The 17,083-nt window shown below is 46.0% G+C and overlaps 1 protein-coding gene across 1 annotated transcript; it reads left to right on the top strand.

The window, feature by feature from the left end:
• Positions 1 to 251: 251 nt before the first annotated feature.
• ppl (periplakin) lies at positions 252 to 15,774 on the top strand. The gene is made up of 22 exons (XM_014340344.2): positions 252 to 478; positions 3,485 to 3,584; positions 3,866 to 4,020; positions 4,201 to 4,321; positions 4,750 to 4,875; positions 4,971 to 5,012; positions 6,061 to 6,222; positions 6,300 to 6,407; positions 6,801 to 6,896; positions 6,973 to 7,095; positions 7,185 to 7,331; positions 7,414 to 7,565; positions 7,651 to 7,760; positions 8,770 to 8,933; positions 9,057 to 9,235; positions 9,342 to 9,480; positions 9,660 to 9,853; positions 10,100 to 10,250; positions 10,332 to 10,415; positions 10,507 to 10,623; positions 12,546 to 12,638; positions 12,714 to 15,774. Exons 1-22 carry the CDS (start codon positions 429 to 431, stop codon positions 15,384 to 15,386), a joined length of 5,286 nt encoding a protein of 1,761 aa, XP_014195830.1. The 5' UTR covers positions 252 to 428; the 3' UTR covers positions 15,387 to 15,774.
• The last annotated feature ends 1,309 nt before the right edge of the window (positions 15,775 to 17,083 follow it).

Here is a 17,083-nt window from a genome sequence, read left to right as displayed (position 1 = left end):
ATACAGCAGCTGGTCTGCTGCATACCTGAGGCAGCCGTGCTGGTGTTACAGGTGCAGCACACAAACTGCTGATTACTCCCAACTGAAACTTTGAAACGGACGCGCCTCGTTTTACTGTAGAATTCATTCACTTTTTCAGTGGAACACACAACGTGTTTGCGTGGGTGTGAGAGGGGAAGGCTATGAAGGCGGGGCCTCGCTCTTTGGACCCTCCCACCCCTGGCTGCTGACAGGTAGAAGGTCAGGCTGGAAGCGCTGACTTCATTGGCTCTGGTACTCTGAGCTGGGACGGCACGCTCTGATAGTGAGAAGGGCGCGTGGACATATCTGACTTTGACACACAGCGACGCAGCGAGCGCGCGCAGCCGAGACTCACCTGGACTGCTGGGTCTGTTTCTGTGGAAAGCCGCTGACAGGTGACCTTCATCATGCTGAAGAAGAAGACCAAGTCCACCACGATAACGCAGCCGAAACAGGCGTAAGTAGGAGCTTGTTCCTCTGCGCTCGAGCCCTTCAGAGCGGCTCGCGAGCTTCATCTGTCCTAACTTGTAGTGATTTCTACACGACCAGCGGACTCACGCCACATCTCAGACAAAAGGATGGTTAAATGATCACACCGGGGTGAGCCCGGCTGTGCTGAAGCTCGGAGTTTATATGCGCGTATCGTATTACTTGTTTGTGCACACAGAGCGGTCTTAGCGCAGCGCTGTGCGCCAAACCAGCAGCAGATGGAAAGAACGCGGAGCTGTCCGTCCAGGCGCTTTAACAGAGGCTCGGATCATTGTGTCCTGATGGATCGCGGGATGTAAACGTTCTGAGGTGTCTGTATGAGCTACAGTCAGACGGGCAGGGCCGAAACTCGGCGTTAGACTACATAGTTTGTGCATTAACTGGAGAGTGGGTGTGGCCGATAAGCCCTGGTTAGTTTGCGGTAACTGGTTCGATAAGTTTTCTGCTGCCCTCCTTAGAAACACAATGTGAGAGGAATTCCTTGCAGCCTCGCCCATAATGTCACTGCACCAGGGCCAGTCACTTCAGCTGTTGTACTGGCGTGGTCCAGGGTGCATGTCGTGGTGAAAGTGAGAAAGTGAGCGTGTTAAATCATCATTTACAGAGCGCTGGCTTAGAGACAGCACAGCCAAGCAGCAGGTATCGGTGAGAGATGTTTGTCCTGCTGCCACACCTGCGCCAACAGCAAAGGAGTCTTTGTTTTGGTGTTGTGGCGTCATGTTCGTGTGAAGCATGTGTTTACACCAGCACAGTGATTTTCACTGTTTCGTCCGTCTTAGTGCATATCGTTCATTATAGTCACTCGTGCCCTGTGATAACCGCCAACAGATTGCAATGGAATCTGAGTAATGCAGCTCCACCCCTCTTCATGCTGCTCTTCTTGTTCAGGTGTAGGTGTGCGTGTGTGAAGGATGAGCCAGGTTTTAAGCCAAAGCCCAGCAAACAGAGACGACTGTAAAGGCGAGGCGGCGGAGCTGGGGCTCAGACCACCGACCTTCCAGTTGGTTAACAACATGCTCAGCACATCTCAGTGTACACACAGAGAGGAAAGGGCTCGGGGTTTGCAGCGATGCTTTAGTGACAGCAGCAGGCTTCCACACCCTGTGTGACCTAATGCTGGAGCGTTCTGGTTCTGATTTAACCAGCTCCCTGTGGAAACACGTGAGTTGTGTTTGTTGAGCGCCAGATCCTTTTCAGAACTAACACCGCCTCAGTGAGAACACTGCGTTAAAGCCAGCGACCTCCCCAGGATCCAGAAACACACAAAACAAAGCAGAGCAGCTTAAACTGTTGGAGCATTGCAGATCAGCACAGCACTGCTTCTTGTTTGGTGATCTGACACTGTGCACTCTTTGGTGACCACAGCAGGGTGAGCTCACATCTGTTCTGGATTCACAATGAAAACAACTCTCCACTTTTACACAAGTTTTATGCAACAAGTGGTGCCAATCATGCAGGAGCACAGTACAGACAGTACAGGCGTTCATGTTCCTGTGTTCTCACGTATTTGGTGTTGTGATGTTTAGAAGACGAGTGTGTAAAGTTGTAGATGAGACGTCTTCTTCATGTTTGTCACTACAGTCAGAAATCCCCCTCAGTCTGTTGGGTGTTGTTTTGGATGAGCTTGCCCAGAACAGCTCGACAGTGCGCACCAGTTCAGACTTGTTTGTGTTAAAGTAAAAATCAGCTCAGGTTTGAAAGTACTGCATCGAGGTGTGTGTGTGTGTGTGTGTGTGTGTGTGTGTGTGTGTGTGTGTGTGTGTGTGTGTGTGTAACAAAAACTCGCTGGGCTAGTTTCCCCCATTTTAGGGAATATGTCAGCTGGGAGTTTCCTAATGGCAGCTTATCCACTGAGATCGGAGATTCACAGTCAGACTCATGAGCTCTGATGTTATCAATCAACACACTTTATTAATCCCTCAGGAAACGATGTGACTATAGTTGCTCCAAGACAACAACAGTAACAGACTGGACTAAATTAAATAATACAACTTATTACAAAGTTACAAGTATGAGAAGTGGCTCTAATATATGAACAAACGGCTCAATTATAAGCATCCAGAGTATTGAAGAGATTAACTTTATACGACTGACGTTTTACTCTGAACTGTAAAACTTTCTTATTTTGGTGTTTTCACCGTAGACGATGTACAAACAGGTGTAACTATCGCACTGTGTGCTACAGTGATGGATGCGCTGTGCAGGGAGATGACCACAGGACTGATTTCCTGTGTTGTTCAGTGGTGGCTAACGTTTGCGCCGTACTGTAGTGAGTTGTGCTCATTTTCACCCAAATTGTCACTGGTCATTGATTCCTGTCTGACACCAGGTGTGATGGAAACATGCAGTGAGATGATGACTCGTTATCACTCTGTGTAATGAACAGCACAGGTACTGTACAGAGTACTCGCTGCTTTCCACTTAAATCCACAATTAAATCTATCGAGAAGGTCAGCTGGGTCCTGGATCACCTGTACGAGTAACAATGTCAGTTTCTGTACAAACGTGTCGCTGTTGAAACTAACAGTGCACAGCAAAGAAGTCCAGTACATTTATCCTGCATTTGTTGCCCCATTCAGAACTCTGACACTGACTACATTTGAACTCTTTACATGCCTTGGCACTCTTTGCTACTCGTGATGGGTTCCCAGTTTGTCAGATCTGCTGGTTTAGTTTTAAACCACGTGCTCTGCACTTCTCTGATGCCTCGTTAAAGTACTAACCCTGGAGTAGTACTTTAGTGATGGGGCTTGCAGTGCTGAACACTGACTGCTCAGTTCTTGGTGTTTTGTATTTCTGAAAGCGTCGAGCTGCTGTTCTGCGGCTCATAATCGAAGGGGTTGAGCTTGTTATGAAGCCGCTATTTTCAGCTTCTGTAATTATGATATATGTTCCATCGAGTGTTACAGAGTTGCTTCACAGGGATCCAGAACGTGTGACGTCATTAAGGATGTCTCTGTGTGTCGTCTCTCAGTGCTCCCAGCACAGAACTCGCCACACTGATCGAGAAGCTGCAGAAGAATGCTGACAAAGTGGAGAAGAATATCTACGATGTGGAGCAGAACCTCAACAAGGTAGGGTGCTGCAGCAACGCTCATGTCTCCAGTCAGTCCAGTCAGCTTCATGTGTGCTGTCGGCTATAATTACATATGTATCAGCCTCTTTGAGAAATAGACCACAGCTTATTTCAACATGGAGCATGTTAGCCGTCATATAAAAACCCACCGCAGCCACACGTTAGTGCCCATCTGAGCTCAGAGCCACAGCACTGTCATGATACTTTCAGCTTCTGTCTATTCAGCTGAAAGGCTGGCAGTGTTTGGCTAACTACACATGACTGACTCTTTCCTCACAGGATGTGAGCAAGATCAATGAGGGGAAGCAGCCCCTGTATCAAGAAGACACCAACAAGAGACTCCTCAACTCTCTGGAGCTGCTGAGTGGCCTGGATGACGACGTCGTCAACGCCAGACGCCTTCAGCATCCGCAGGCTGAGATGATAGCACAGGAGTGAGTGAACGCTATTTCACGCTACGCAAACCACCTTAGTTGTGCCTGCTAGTGCATGATGCACACAAAAGCTTAATGTTAAGTCATGAATATTCACGAAGACCTGAGGAAGACCTGGTTACTGTTACCTGCTGGCTCTGTTACCTAAAATGTTGTGTTCTCGTTTCTGTGTGTATTCAGCATGAAGCAACTGCGTGACAGAGTGACGAAGCTGAAAGAGGAGCACGGCCACATCTACCACCTGGTCCGCACTGAGGGCAAGCCCAGCATCAACTGGGGCAACATGATGGATGAAAAGCTGGTAAACAAAAACCCAGCAAACATGAATTCAAGCCACAGTGTGCAGCACTCGCTGCTAGGTCCAGCACGGTGTTACAGAGGAACGCCTCGTTGGGTCTTTATGTCAGTGCAACAACTGAGAAACTTTCAGTTACTGAGGGAACACAAGCACGCCTTAGCTGTGTGTGCACATGGTGCTTACATGCAGCAGGTGGCTCGCACGCTGCAGATCACGGTCACTGTGGGTTAGCAGGAGTCCTGCTTAAACAATGGAGTCAGGTATTTGTTTGTACAGTGCACAGGTGAACACAATAAAAGTATTCCATGTCTGCATGGCAGAAATTTCACATCACATGTCTGCAGAGGGTGTTAGACGTAGGTCGCTTTTTAGACGTTTCATTTCAGAAAAGTGGAATTCATTCATGATGCACACCATGTGTCTCTGCTCAGGACAACCTGCAAAACAAGGGCTTTGGCCAGGACCTGCCCTCTGTGGAGAACGAGGTGGAGGAACACAACATCTTCCACAGTGAGGTGGAGGCTCTGGCTCCTCACATCTCTGCCAGTGGAGACAAGGTGACATGATGTCAGAATCAAAGGTTTGCACAGTTGGACGTCCTGCGTCGGTTCCTCGCTGACCCTCTGTGTGTCTGCTCTGCTTTGTTCTGCAGGAATACGTCAGCAGCCTTCAGTCAAAGTACAACAAACTGCTGGTAAGTGTTTGTTTCTGTGTGTATGATATATGTGCGCTTTTGTGTAGTTTCACTGTGATCCATGGTGAGTGCGGTGTATGCACACAGCATCCAGCCGGCTGACAGTAGGGCTGGGTATCGTCACTGATTTCTAGAATCGATTCGATTCGGGAAGATTTTGCCTCAGACAGTCAGAAATATTATAATGGTGGAAGCAAAACAGCAAAGGTCAGAGGGAATTCATGACGACGTTTATGTGAAGCGTAGTTTGGATCTTCTTTTGCTGCTGGTTCGGTCAATATTGTTTGGAGAGAGATCAAACTAACAGCTTCAGAATCGGCGCAAAAAGGGCGTAAACACAAAGCGTGGACCCGCCGATGCTTCAGAGTCAGCGAGCTGTCGGCTTTCAGCCCCGACGGCGTGTCCCTGTGCGTGCCGTCGGGTGAGAAAGTCACATCTCACTGATTCTGATGCGTCGGCGTTTTGTGTTGACGTCTTTGTGCAGAAGCCGTGCTCCTGCTCTCATTGACTGTTTTAGCTGTTTGGTGGTTGTTGACATTTTGTGAGGTTTAACCTGAGATTCTGGCATTTTGGGCAAAATAAATTTATATTCAAAAATCGATTCAGGATTTTAATGACTCGATATCACGTTATCCAGACCAGAATCGATTTTACTCGATAAATCGATAATCAAAACCCAGCCCTAGCTGACAGTAGTGCTGCTGACACACCAGCCGGTTCTCCACTGAAGTGTTTTATCTTTAGCAAAAACATGAATTTGTTAAAAACTCAAGAACTTGATTTTACTACATGAAATCTTTTCAGCACCTAGTTTTTGAAAAGATTAATAACAAGTAAACTCTGACTGTAGCATATGTTGTTATCATTCATACAGGCTGGAAAGGCCACTTACAAAATCAAGCTCATCAGATTCATGCTAATTATATTAAAACACAGAATCATATCGTTTGAATTCAAACACAAACAAAACTTTCCTTGACTCGTCCAGGCGCTTGTAAAAACCTCAAATAAAGCTGTTGGTGACTAAGCTTCCTGTTCCCTCGGCTAGGCTAACTCCAGCGCTCGACAGCGCAACCTGATGAGCCTGCGAGACTACATGCAGCGCTGCACCAACGAGCTGTACTGGATGGACCAGCAGGCAGAGGAGAGGATCAAATACGACTGGAGTGACAACAACCTGGACTACCCTGCCCGGCAGAGGCAGTACGAGGTAGCTGTGGAATTCACACACGTGCACGGCGAGTGAAACAAGCTCAGCTCGCTCAGCAAATTTGTCTCAACCAACAGAATTTCATCAGTAAATGTCTGGAGTCCAAGGAGGGCACCATCACCAAGCTGAACGATGATGGAGAAAAGCTGATTGCCTCTGACCATCCAGGGAAGAATGTCATGGAGGTACCCACCATCCGCACACTTTGACTCTTTCATAGTGCGTTTCTGCCTGGGCCCTGGGTCCACGGGAGTCTGCGGTAGAGCAGGGTCATGTTTTAAAGACAGCGGGGCTTCAAGGCGCTTTTCAGTCCTCACACAGCAGACGGATGATGCGCTTCTCGTTTTGTCTAAAAACACTGTTTGTGGGTTGGACCCAGTTGGCATACGAGCAGCTCAGGCAACAAATGAGCTGCTTCCACTTGTTATCTCAGTCTGTTATGGGCAACGTAAGACGTTCATCCTTCAGATAGATGTAAAAAGGGGGGAAGAAGCCATACTGGTGCTTCTTATTGTCTTATTATTAACTCTGTTGCCGCACTTCTCTATAATGTTACGCATAAACCACGTTGTTGTCAGGCTCATATGGAAGCAGTCCACGCTGACTGGAAGGAACACTTGAACCTGCTCATCTGTGAGGAGAACCACCTCAAACACATGGATGAGTACCACAAGGTCAGTGTGACAGGTGACATGCACAGAGACGCATTTAAAGAGTGAAGCTCATCTGTACGTGTGTGTCTGCATGCAGTTCCACAAGGAGGCGCGCGACACTCAGGACCTGCTGAAGCGTCTGGACACGGAGATCAGCCAGAAGTACAACCCCGAGTTCAAAGACATGTATCAGATGGAGGGGCTGATCAGGGAGCTGGACGTGAGTGCTTTTATCTGCACATAGACCACAGCTGATAGCATCACTGACTGCGTACGGTGACGACACGCTTGTGCGTTTCTTGTGTGCAGGATGAAGCCAAGGCCATCGAGAACTTTGACGAGCGGGTTAAGGCCCTTCAGAAGCGCAGCCTTCAGGTGTTGCCTCTGAAGTACCGCAGGGAAACGCCCCAGAAGCTGATCCCTGTCGAGGCTCTGTGCGAATTTGACACCGATGACGTACGTACTGCGTCCTTCACACGTAATACTGAGACGATAGCGGCGTGATCCAGTGACGCGTTCTAACTGTTTCCCCGTGTAGGGTCAGATCGTGCGGGGGGAGAGGTACACTCTCCTGCGGCAAAATGGTTCCAAATGGGACGTGAAGGATGCGGCCGGACACAAGATCACTGCCCCGGGCATCTGCTTCATGTTCCCCCCCACCGACCCGGAGGCTGTGGCCATCGCCGACAAGTGAGTGTGTACAAAGGGCTTTCTAAACTCCTTCGGCCGATGAGGGCATTTACAGCTGTAACAGTATGTCGTGTGTGTGCTGCAGCCTGACCGGACAGCAGAAAGCTATCAAACAGAAGATGGCAGCCACCAAGGGAAGTCTGCAGAAACGCTTGGACGAGCTGAAGAAGACGAGCGGAACTGCAACCGCTACAGGTACGCATGACGCACAGTAATATATTAGCACCACGATTAGCCAAGTTAGTTGGTTATGACAGACCAGCTGATTTCTAGTAAAACCTTCCAGTGTGCTGGTGCCGCTGACTCACACTGTTTGCTGCCAGTACACTCAAATATATGCTACTGCTCTGCCTTCCCTCCAGGTGAAAGGCTGCCCTGGTTCTTAGAGTTAATGACGTTGCTCTGTTTGTCACAATAATCCTCACACTAGGAAACTCGCATAACCGCAACATGCTCTGTTTTTCTTATCTGTTCAAGCAACTATGTTAGTGAAACCTTCACCAAAATATGTTGAGTTTTTCTCAAATAATAAGATGACCTTGAGCCTTTGTTTCTTCATAATTAGGACATAGGATCATGAGGAACGTGCAAACAGACAGTTTGTAGAAATATTTGGTGTGAGCACCGCTGAGCACAGCCTGAACTCTCAGCTTTCTATCCAAGCATCTTCAGGAACACTTCTCCAGGCTTCTTGAAGCTGTTCTCTCTCCTCTCTACATACAATAATAATTTAATCACTGCACTAGAGCTGACTGATGTTTCAGTCCAGTTCTCTGCAAATTTGGATGATTTCTTGCTCAGAACACCAGGACAGAGTGGAGCGATCCAGATGTGGTTTACCGTCTGCCTTTGTGTTCGCCTTGTTTCTTCTATGACACATTTGTTTTTCTCACACACAGTAAATCTGAGCAGGCTACATACAAAAAGGACACACACAGAATAGACATGCTGCCTTCATGACACAGTGATATAAACTGTTGTTTCTGCCACTTCTTTTCCATCTGTTAGTCGAAACTTTGGGTTCTTGAGTTACTCAGAAGTAACTCAAAACTTCAAGTTGCTCATTAAGTTGAAATTGAGTTTCATAACCATGAAGCATGAAAAGAAGCTACTATAAATCTAAACGTGCTGCTGGCTGGAAGATTTCAGATCAAGTGTGCGTGTGATGAATATGTTTCCTGCCCTCTCACACTGCTGCATGTAGCCTCAGACAAACAGGAACAGCAGTGCCGCCAGCTGATGGCTGGTCTGGATAAGGTTGTCAGTGACCTGGACAAACAGGAGAAATCCATCTATGCTCGAGTGCGCCCTCCGCTGGAACAGAACAGGACACTGCAGGACAGTACTGACCGCCTGCAGGACATGAAAGTAAGAACGTCGGCTTTGTTCTTTGGTTTGATATTAAAGCTGCTTCTCTCTGCTCGGTTTAGCCCACCAAGCAAAGAGTGTGTTTTTGCACTGTGCAACTCACCAGTACACGTTTCTCTCCAGGACATTGCTGCTGCTGTCAGAAGGATTGAACCAGAGAAGTCTTCTAAAGTGCAGGAAGCACAGAGCTTCTTGGTCTCAAACCCAAATTGTGCCAGCACATCTCAACTTCACAGCAAGGTGGATGAGGCCAACAAGAAGTACACCAAGGTGGAGCAGCTTCTTCAGTGCTCTCAGGAGAAGTATGTGACCTGGTTATTGCTTTCAAAGTGCCATCAGTGCAGCAGCATGCCTCTGCTTTTTGTTTTCAGTGTGCTCAGTGACAGGCATTTTTGAACTTTGCTTTAGGCTGAAGAATTCCAACCAGCTGGAGTCATCTCTGCAAAATGGAAAAACCTTACTCTCCACCTACGAGAACAAGCTGGCCAGGGAGGAGGTTGCTCCTGCTGACGTCTCTTCAATGGAGAAAACCCAGCGGGAACTTGCAGTAAGATGGTCTTATATCAGAACAGAATTTATTCACTTTTATATGAACTGAACTGAAACTTGTTGTTACTGTTTCAGTTTATGTTCCTTCATGTCCAAACTGCCACACGTTCACAGACAGGTGACGTGTCTGTTTACTGTAGGTTGTCTCAAGCAGTTTGTCTTTTGCTGCCCTGGCAGGATATCGGAGCGGACCTGCGGTCACAGAGGACGCTGGTCTCTGACACAGAGCAGAACCTGCGTCTGGCCAAGAGCAGCTGTGAGAACATGGCCAACAAGTTCCAAGAGCACTGCCCTGACATCGAGAGGCAGGAAGCTGATGTCCAGAAACTCAACAAGAGATACAACAACCTCAACCAGCAGACTGACTCGAGGTAAGTTGGGCAGGAAAGCACGTCAGTAATATGTAAAGCAAATACAGCGCAGGATGTCATCAACAGCCAGAAATGTCTAGCACAACATCACCTGCCCAAGGTGCATGGAGATGGCGTGAAGAAGCACTACAGAACAACTGTATTACCTGACCAACGCTCTTTGGCTTGTGACCATCAGGGTCCCTGAAGCACAGAAGGTCATTTCATATGTAAAGACAATCTCTGATGATATGTTTGTTTGTGCAGGGCTCAAAGCTTGCAGAGAGCCAAGATGGCGTACAAAAACTACCGCAATGATTATGACAATTTGAACAGCTGGCTCTCTCGTGTTCCAAATTACGAGCCCCGTGACACTGATGACCCAAAACAAGTGGAAACGAAGCTGAGAAATCAGAGGGTATGAATGCTGAGCAATAACTCTGCATATTTCTCGTTACACATGAATGTTAGTGGCACTTAACTCTGCTCTTTTCTACAGAACCTGCTATCTGATATAGCGAGAAAGGAGTCTGATTTAAACAATGTCTCCAAAAATGCCCAGCTGTACCAGCAAGCTGTCAAAGTCAGTTTTTCTCCATTGATTTTTTTTCTTTATCATATGATCTTTTAGAAAAGTTAAAGGTTTGATGGTGATTTACTGATTCACTCTTCAGGACTATGAGACTGAAGCTGAGAAGTTCAAATCTATCCTTGATCTTGAGGATGGACTTGTACCTCAGACATACAAGAGGAGCAGATTGGAATCACCTGCAGCAACAGTCAAGGCAGAGGTAAGGCACAGCATGCACGGTGAAGTGAAAATACACAGCACCGTTTAAACTTGTGTTGCTAACTGCTATGACCAACACAAGTCTTCTAGCTCAGAGCTCATTTTCAGCTGGGATACAAATTAAAACTATGAATAACCAAAAGCAAGAGAACCTGATATATCCTGAAAGAATCGTGACCTCAGAAATGTTCCAGTCTTTTATTGGATGCATTTCAAACTACACAGTTTTCTCTGACTCTCAAACAAGTGCTGAGATTACCCTGATGACGCAGTTATCGGGTTGTTTAGACAAGCTGAGTTCGGACACAAACATGGTCAAAACAACAGTTAGTGGGGATAGGTTAACTGATTAATCCAAATTGCCCATCGGTGTGAATGCGGGACTGAATGGTTGTCTGCCTCTATGTGTTATCCCTGCGACAGACTGGCGACCTGTCCAGGGTGTACCCCCCCCTCTCGCCCAATGACAGCTGGGATAGGCTCCAGCAGCCCCCACGACCCTGAAAAGGATAAGTGGAAGCGAATGGATGGATGGCATCACAAAACAAGGAGCTGGTGATAGACTTGCAGATGTGCAGCACCTGTGACGATGCTAAAGCAGCTTAAATAATGTGCCCTGTAATAAATTTGAATTGAATCCCAGCCTACAGCATGAGCTGAGCTGTAGGCCTGCGTTAAGATCAGCTGATCTGCTGGCATTGTGTTATTAAATACTAGAAAACACAGATTTACCAATAACAAACACTACACGGTAGCCTGCACAATCCGAAATGTTCAGGATTAGAGAACGGTAAGATGGGTACGATTAACATCAAAGTGTTCCACTTACCTGGATTATATATATATGTCGTGGGAGGTTGGAGCCTGTCCCAGCTACCATAGGGCGAGAGGCAGGGTACACCCTGGACAGGTCGCTGGTCTATCACAGGGCTAACACACAGAGACAGACAACCATTCGCACTCACATTCACACCTACGGGTAATTTAGAATTACCAATTAACCAAACCCCACTAACTGCATGTTTTTGGACTGTGGGAGCACCCTTATCTTTATAGGCTACTCTGTAGTGTCTGTAATTAGTAATGTTTTCTGGTAAAGGTTATTTAGGGCGGGGGGGGGTGTATTTACAGTGGGAGCCAAGATGTTTTACACTGGGACTTGAATGCATTTTCCATTTGTGGATCTGGCAGCGTTCAACTTGTCTCAAAACCCCAAGTTGGCATGCGATGTGATCTGTGTACGCATAGCAAGGTTATCGAAAAGTAAAATCATCTGATTCAAGACGCTGTGCGTAAATGATCAGAATGTATTTATGTTTGTATATACGCATTTGTAAAATTGTTCGATGTTTGGTCAAACGTAGCACACTCGTGCGAGTCCTCAAAAGGTTCACAAAATTATTGCTCACATTTGTAAATCACATTTACACTTGTGGATCATATCATACACATTTGCAACCCCTTTGAGGAACATTTCTCTCCATGTAGACAGTATATAAGATTACCATTGCTGCTGTGACATCAATTGGTTTCCTCAAGATGAATTTTTTCACTATTGCCATCTTGGTTTAAAAAAAAAAAAAAGACAGATGTGATAAGGAGGGTCATGTCTGACTGAGAATCCATTTCCTCATTGACATGTCAATCACAAGCTGTACAGATAATCATCCATTCTGAAATGCGGTGTGGCCAATATTTACGCACAAATAGAAATTGTTGAGGCACTTAGACACCGGCCAGAAGCAACATCAATATTTATACTGTCTATGGGCAAAAGGTATCTACAGGAAAAGAGATGCTTCTTGACACAAACAGACTCGTGCAAATTAACAACCACAATCCTCAGCTTAAGGGCATAAGCCAAAAACCCCTACAGAAGTTACTGTATATGATTTTCATTACATGTTATTTTATCGTTTGCAGGAAGCAGCTATTGAGGCAAAGTTTACTGAGGTGAATGCTGTAAATAAGCAAAGACTGCAGAATCTGGAGTTTGCCAACAGTCTTCTGAGCCAGGTAAACTATTTTACATATCATTGCTACATAAACATTAAAACTACAGTAATAATAATGATTATTTTCTTTCTATAGCAATCTGAGACTATCCAAGTTACAAATGTCAAGTCGGTCCAAGCCAATGCCCCTGGTGAAGAGCCGTGGAGAATAAGAAAACAGCTAGACGATGAGATCCATAGGCGGGAGCAACTAGAAAAAGAAATAGAGACCATTCAGACTGACATTTATATGCTTGAAGGACAAAAGCCCCAGGATACAATTGTTAAGAAGGAGCTAATTAAAAAGGTTCCAGACCCCCAGCTGGATGAAGAAGTCTACAAAGTCCAGCAGAAGTTGTCAGAGGAGCGCCGCACTACCCATGTCCTGGAGAATGACCTTGAGGTACTAAAGTTGAAGCTGCGTGGCCTTGAGACAGAGGTCAAAGAAGGGGCACAGCAGTACACAGTGAAGGAGGTCTTGCGTATAGAAAGAGACCGTGGTCAGGAGGAGGCGGTCCGAAAGCTTCGGGAGGAGCTGGAAGAGCTAAAAAGGCAGAGGCTGATGAAAGACAACGAGCTCATTGAGATCCAAAAACATGTGACACTCCTGGCTGAGGAGAAGAACAAGGAACAGGAGGTAATCACTGAAGAGGAGGTGATCAAAGTCCAGAATGACCCCCAACTTGAAAGTGAGTACAGGGTGCTGCTTGACAGGAAAGAGAAAGAAATAGAAAGCAGAAGGCAGCTGGAGGATGAGTTGCAATTTCTTCAAGAAAAGCTTCGAAGACTGGAGAAGGAGAAATCAATGGCTGAGGAAAAGATTTCCATCAAGGAAGTGCTGAAAGTTGAGAAGGATACTGCCTTTGAGAGAGAGGTAGAAAACCTTAGGAGGCAGTTCGAAGATGAGAAGGCCAAAAGAAGATCATCACAGCGGGAAAAGACTGACCTCCAGAGGAAAATTGCAAGCCTGGAGGAGGAGAAGTCTAAGGTTGTGATTCAAGAGAAAGTACGAGAGATTGTCCGGCCCGATCCCAAGGCTGAGAATGAAGTGGCCAATCTCCGTCTTGAACTTGTAGAGCAACAGAGGCGGTATAAAGATGCAGAGCTCCAGTTGAGATCTCTGCAGGATGAGCTGACCATGCTCAAGAACAGAGGGCCTCAAGTGGAAGTTAAAGAGATCATCAAAGAAGTAATCAAATATAAGATAGATCCACAAACTGAAAGAGAGCTGGAGAGACTTCGCAATGAAATTGTAGATAAAAGCCACCAGACTGAGAAATCTGAGCTAGAAATCCGCCAGCTTCGAGATGAAATCGAAAGATGGAAGAATACCAAACCCCAAGTGCAGACCAAAGAGGTTGTCAATGAAGTGCTGCAGTACAGAGAAGATCCAAAGACTAAGGAAGAAATTGAAATGCTAAAGAGGAAGCTGGCTGATGAACAGCAGAAACGCCTGGACCTTGAGAGAGAACGGACAGAACAAGAAGAAAAAATTAGACTAAGAAAGATGGATTTGTCTCAGGTTCGTGAGAAGATTGTTCAGCAAGAAGTGGTCAAGATGGAAGAGGATCCTCTCCTTAAGTCAGAATGTGACAGCTTCTTACAGAACATCAACAATGAGCAAAAACAGAAGGAGAGCCTAAAAACAGAGCTCTACCAATTGCAGAGACAGAAGACTGACCTGGACATGCAGCTGGAAGAACTGGAGCGTGAGCGCAGGGCAAGGCGTGATGCAGAACTAGAGATCCAGCGGCTTCGGGTTAGACTTAATGAGCTAGAGATCCGTGACAAAGAAAATCGTGAAAAGGTGACAGTCAAACAAAAGGTGGTTCTGCAGCAGGATCCTCAACAGGAGAAGGAACACTCCATTCTCAAACTACAACTTGATGAAGAGCGTCACAAACGCACCCTCCTTGAGAAAGAGTTGAATGTCCTTATTCAGCAGCAGATCACCCTGGAAAAGGTAGACGTGAAGGAAAGGGTTGTCCGCACTGAGAAAGTCCAAGTTGAACGGGATCCAGAGGCAGAGATTGAGATTGAGAACCTAAAGAGAACTCTGGAAGAGGAGAAAAGGAGAAGGCGAGAACTTGACCAAGAACTATCCACCCTCAATTCCAGGCTCTCTGATATGGAGTTTTCTAACACCAAGTCTACCAAAGAATTGGACTACATCCGTGATGAAAGTAGCCGATTGCAGCAGGAAAACCAAAGGCTGCAAAATGAGATTCGCAAGCTTCGGTCAGAGATTGAGATCACAAGCAAAGAGACTCGGCTTATTACAGAGTCTGCGCCAAGAGAAGATTCAAAGAACTTGGAGTTGAGGCTTGATTCATTACAGAAGGAATTGGCAGAGCTGAGGGCTGTAACAAACCAGAAGGATGAGGAGATAGAGAAGCTTAAAAAGAACCTGGCAGCTGTGAGGATGAAGAGGGAACAGAGGGAAAGCCATCTCCGCAGGTCTATTGTCGTCATCGACCCAGATACAGGCAAGGAGATGCGACCAGAGGAAGCCTACAAACTAGGGCTGATCGACTGGAAGATGTTTGTCAACCTGCAGAGCCAGGAGTGTGACTGGGAAGAGATCTCAGTCAAAGGGCCGCAGGGAGAATCCTCTGTGCTTCATGACAGAAAGTCAGGAAAAAAGTTTTCCATCGATGATGCACTGCGCCTTGGACACATCACAAATCGCCAGCTTCAGCAGTACTTAAATAAAGAAATCTCCATCCAGGAGTTTGGTGCATTGGTATCGGGCAAGAACAGGGGGCTTTAAAAGATACGCTTTTGATTTTCATTCTAAAAAAATCTGTTTTGACTGGTCTTCCTAGCTTTTAATATATACTTATATTCTCACTTTAATATTGTGGTGACCCTCAGTTACTATGTGTTTTACCTACGAGTCCCAAATACACCATGTATTAATTTTCTTATGCATATCTGGCATGAATACATGGACTCATATTACCATCATCACAGCCAGCCACATGAATTTTTGATGCTGAAAAGTTCGATCTTTAATTTCTTTAACTTGGTGGCAGGGTTAAGAATGTATCTTTGAAATATTGTCACTAAAACTCACAAGAGTACTAAGTGTTTCATTTATTTATGGGCTTTAAACAGGGTTGTCGGCTGTGTGCTTTCAATAAAAAATTCAAACAAAATGTAATGTCTTGTGGGGTATTTTATTGTGGAAAACTTATGGAATTTATGGTATCAATATTCAATTTTATTTATGTATCACTGAATTACAACAATTGTCTCAAGGCAGTTTATATTGTAAAAAGTAAAGACCCTACAATAATACAGGAAAAACAAACAACAATCGGATGCTCCCCCACCCCCTATGAGCAGCACTTTGGTGACAGTGGGAAGGAAAAACTCCCTTTTAACAGGAAGAAACCTCCAGCAGAACCAGGCTCAGGGAGGGGCGGGGCCATCTGCTGCATGCAATTGAGGGAGGAAGACAGAACAAAGACATGCTGTGGAGGCGACCCAGAGATTAATAATAACTAATAATTAAATGCAGAGAGGTGTATAAACATACGAGTTAATGGCATTACAGGAAGCTCCCAGCAGCCTACACCTATTACACTGTAAATATGGAAGGGAATCGTTACTAGTTAAGGTTAAAGGGATGGTTGGCTCAACAGAGCTCCAACTTTCTGTCAGCCTGTCTACAGTGCTGAAGAGAAACCTGGGGTTGTTCTTACTATGCAGGCTCCTTCTGCACCCTGCACAGTTATCCAAGGGGAGTGCAAAGAAGGAAGACAGTCCTGCGGCACTCATTACTGTGTCTAACAGGTTTGAGGTGCTAGGTCCAGAAGCCACAGGTCCCGAGGAAAGTCCCCGGTACCACCTCAGAGCCCATAAGATTTCACACATGACAGATGACAGCTCTCATTACTGGTGACTCAAAAATGAGAAACGGTAAAACAAGCTCAGCATGTCAAAGATTCTTGGGCAAGATACGGAATTCAGAGTCGCTCCTGATACGTTCATCGGGGTATGAATGTGTGAATGTTAGCCAGAAAGATGTCCTTGAATGATGAATAAGACATGTGTAAAGCAGGGGTGATTCTAGGATCAGAGCTTTGGGGTGCTGAGCACCCAGAGAGCTGCTCAGCCAGGCAAGATCAACTTTACTCGTCACGATGAGACATCTTCCCCGTCTCTGTCAGTCCCTGCATCCTTAAATGTCTCCAGTTGTCCCGAGTTCCCTCTGACTGTCTCCTTGGTGCATTTAAACCTGCTCCTCCCTGTCCTCATCGTCTGTTGTCCTCGTCTCCATTATCAGGCATCATAATTTTACCATCTCTGTGCAAGTCTGCAAATTTCTTTATTAAATCATAAGATTCTTAAATTCATCAAGTCTCTCTGTGCCTGGGTCCTCACCACAAAACATGACATCACTGTTTTTTATACATTTTAACACAATTTAATCCCACATTTGTGAAAGAAAAGCAAAACACT

This window comes from Haplochromis burtoni, unplaced genomic scaffold, assembly GCF_018398535.1.
Source record: "Haplochromis burtoni strain Fernald_Lab_line unplaced genomic scaffold, NCSU_Asbu1 Contig_363, whole genome shotgun sequence".
NCBI lineage: Eukaryota > Metazoa > Chordata > Actinopteri > Cichliformes > Cichlidae > Haplochromis > Haplochromis burtoni.
Note: the sequence above shows the minus strand (reverse complement) of the source record. Positions and strands in the feature narration are given on the sequence as shown.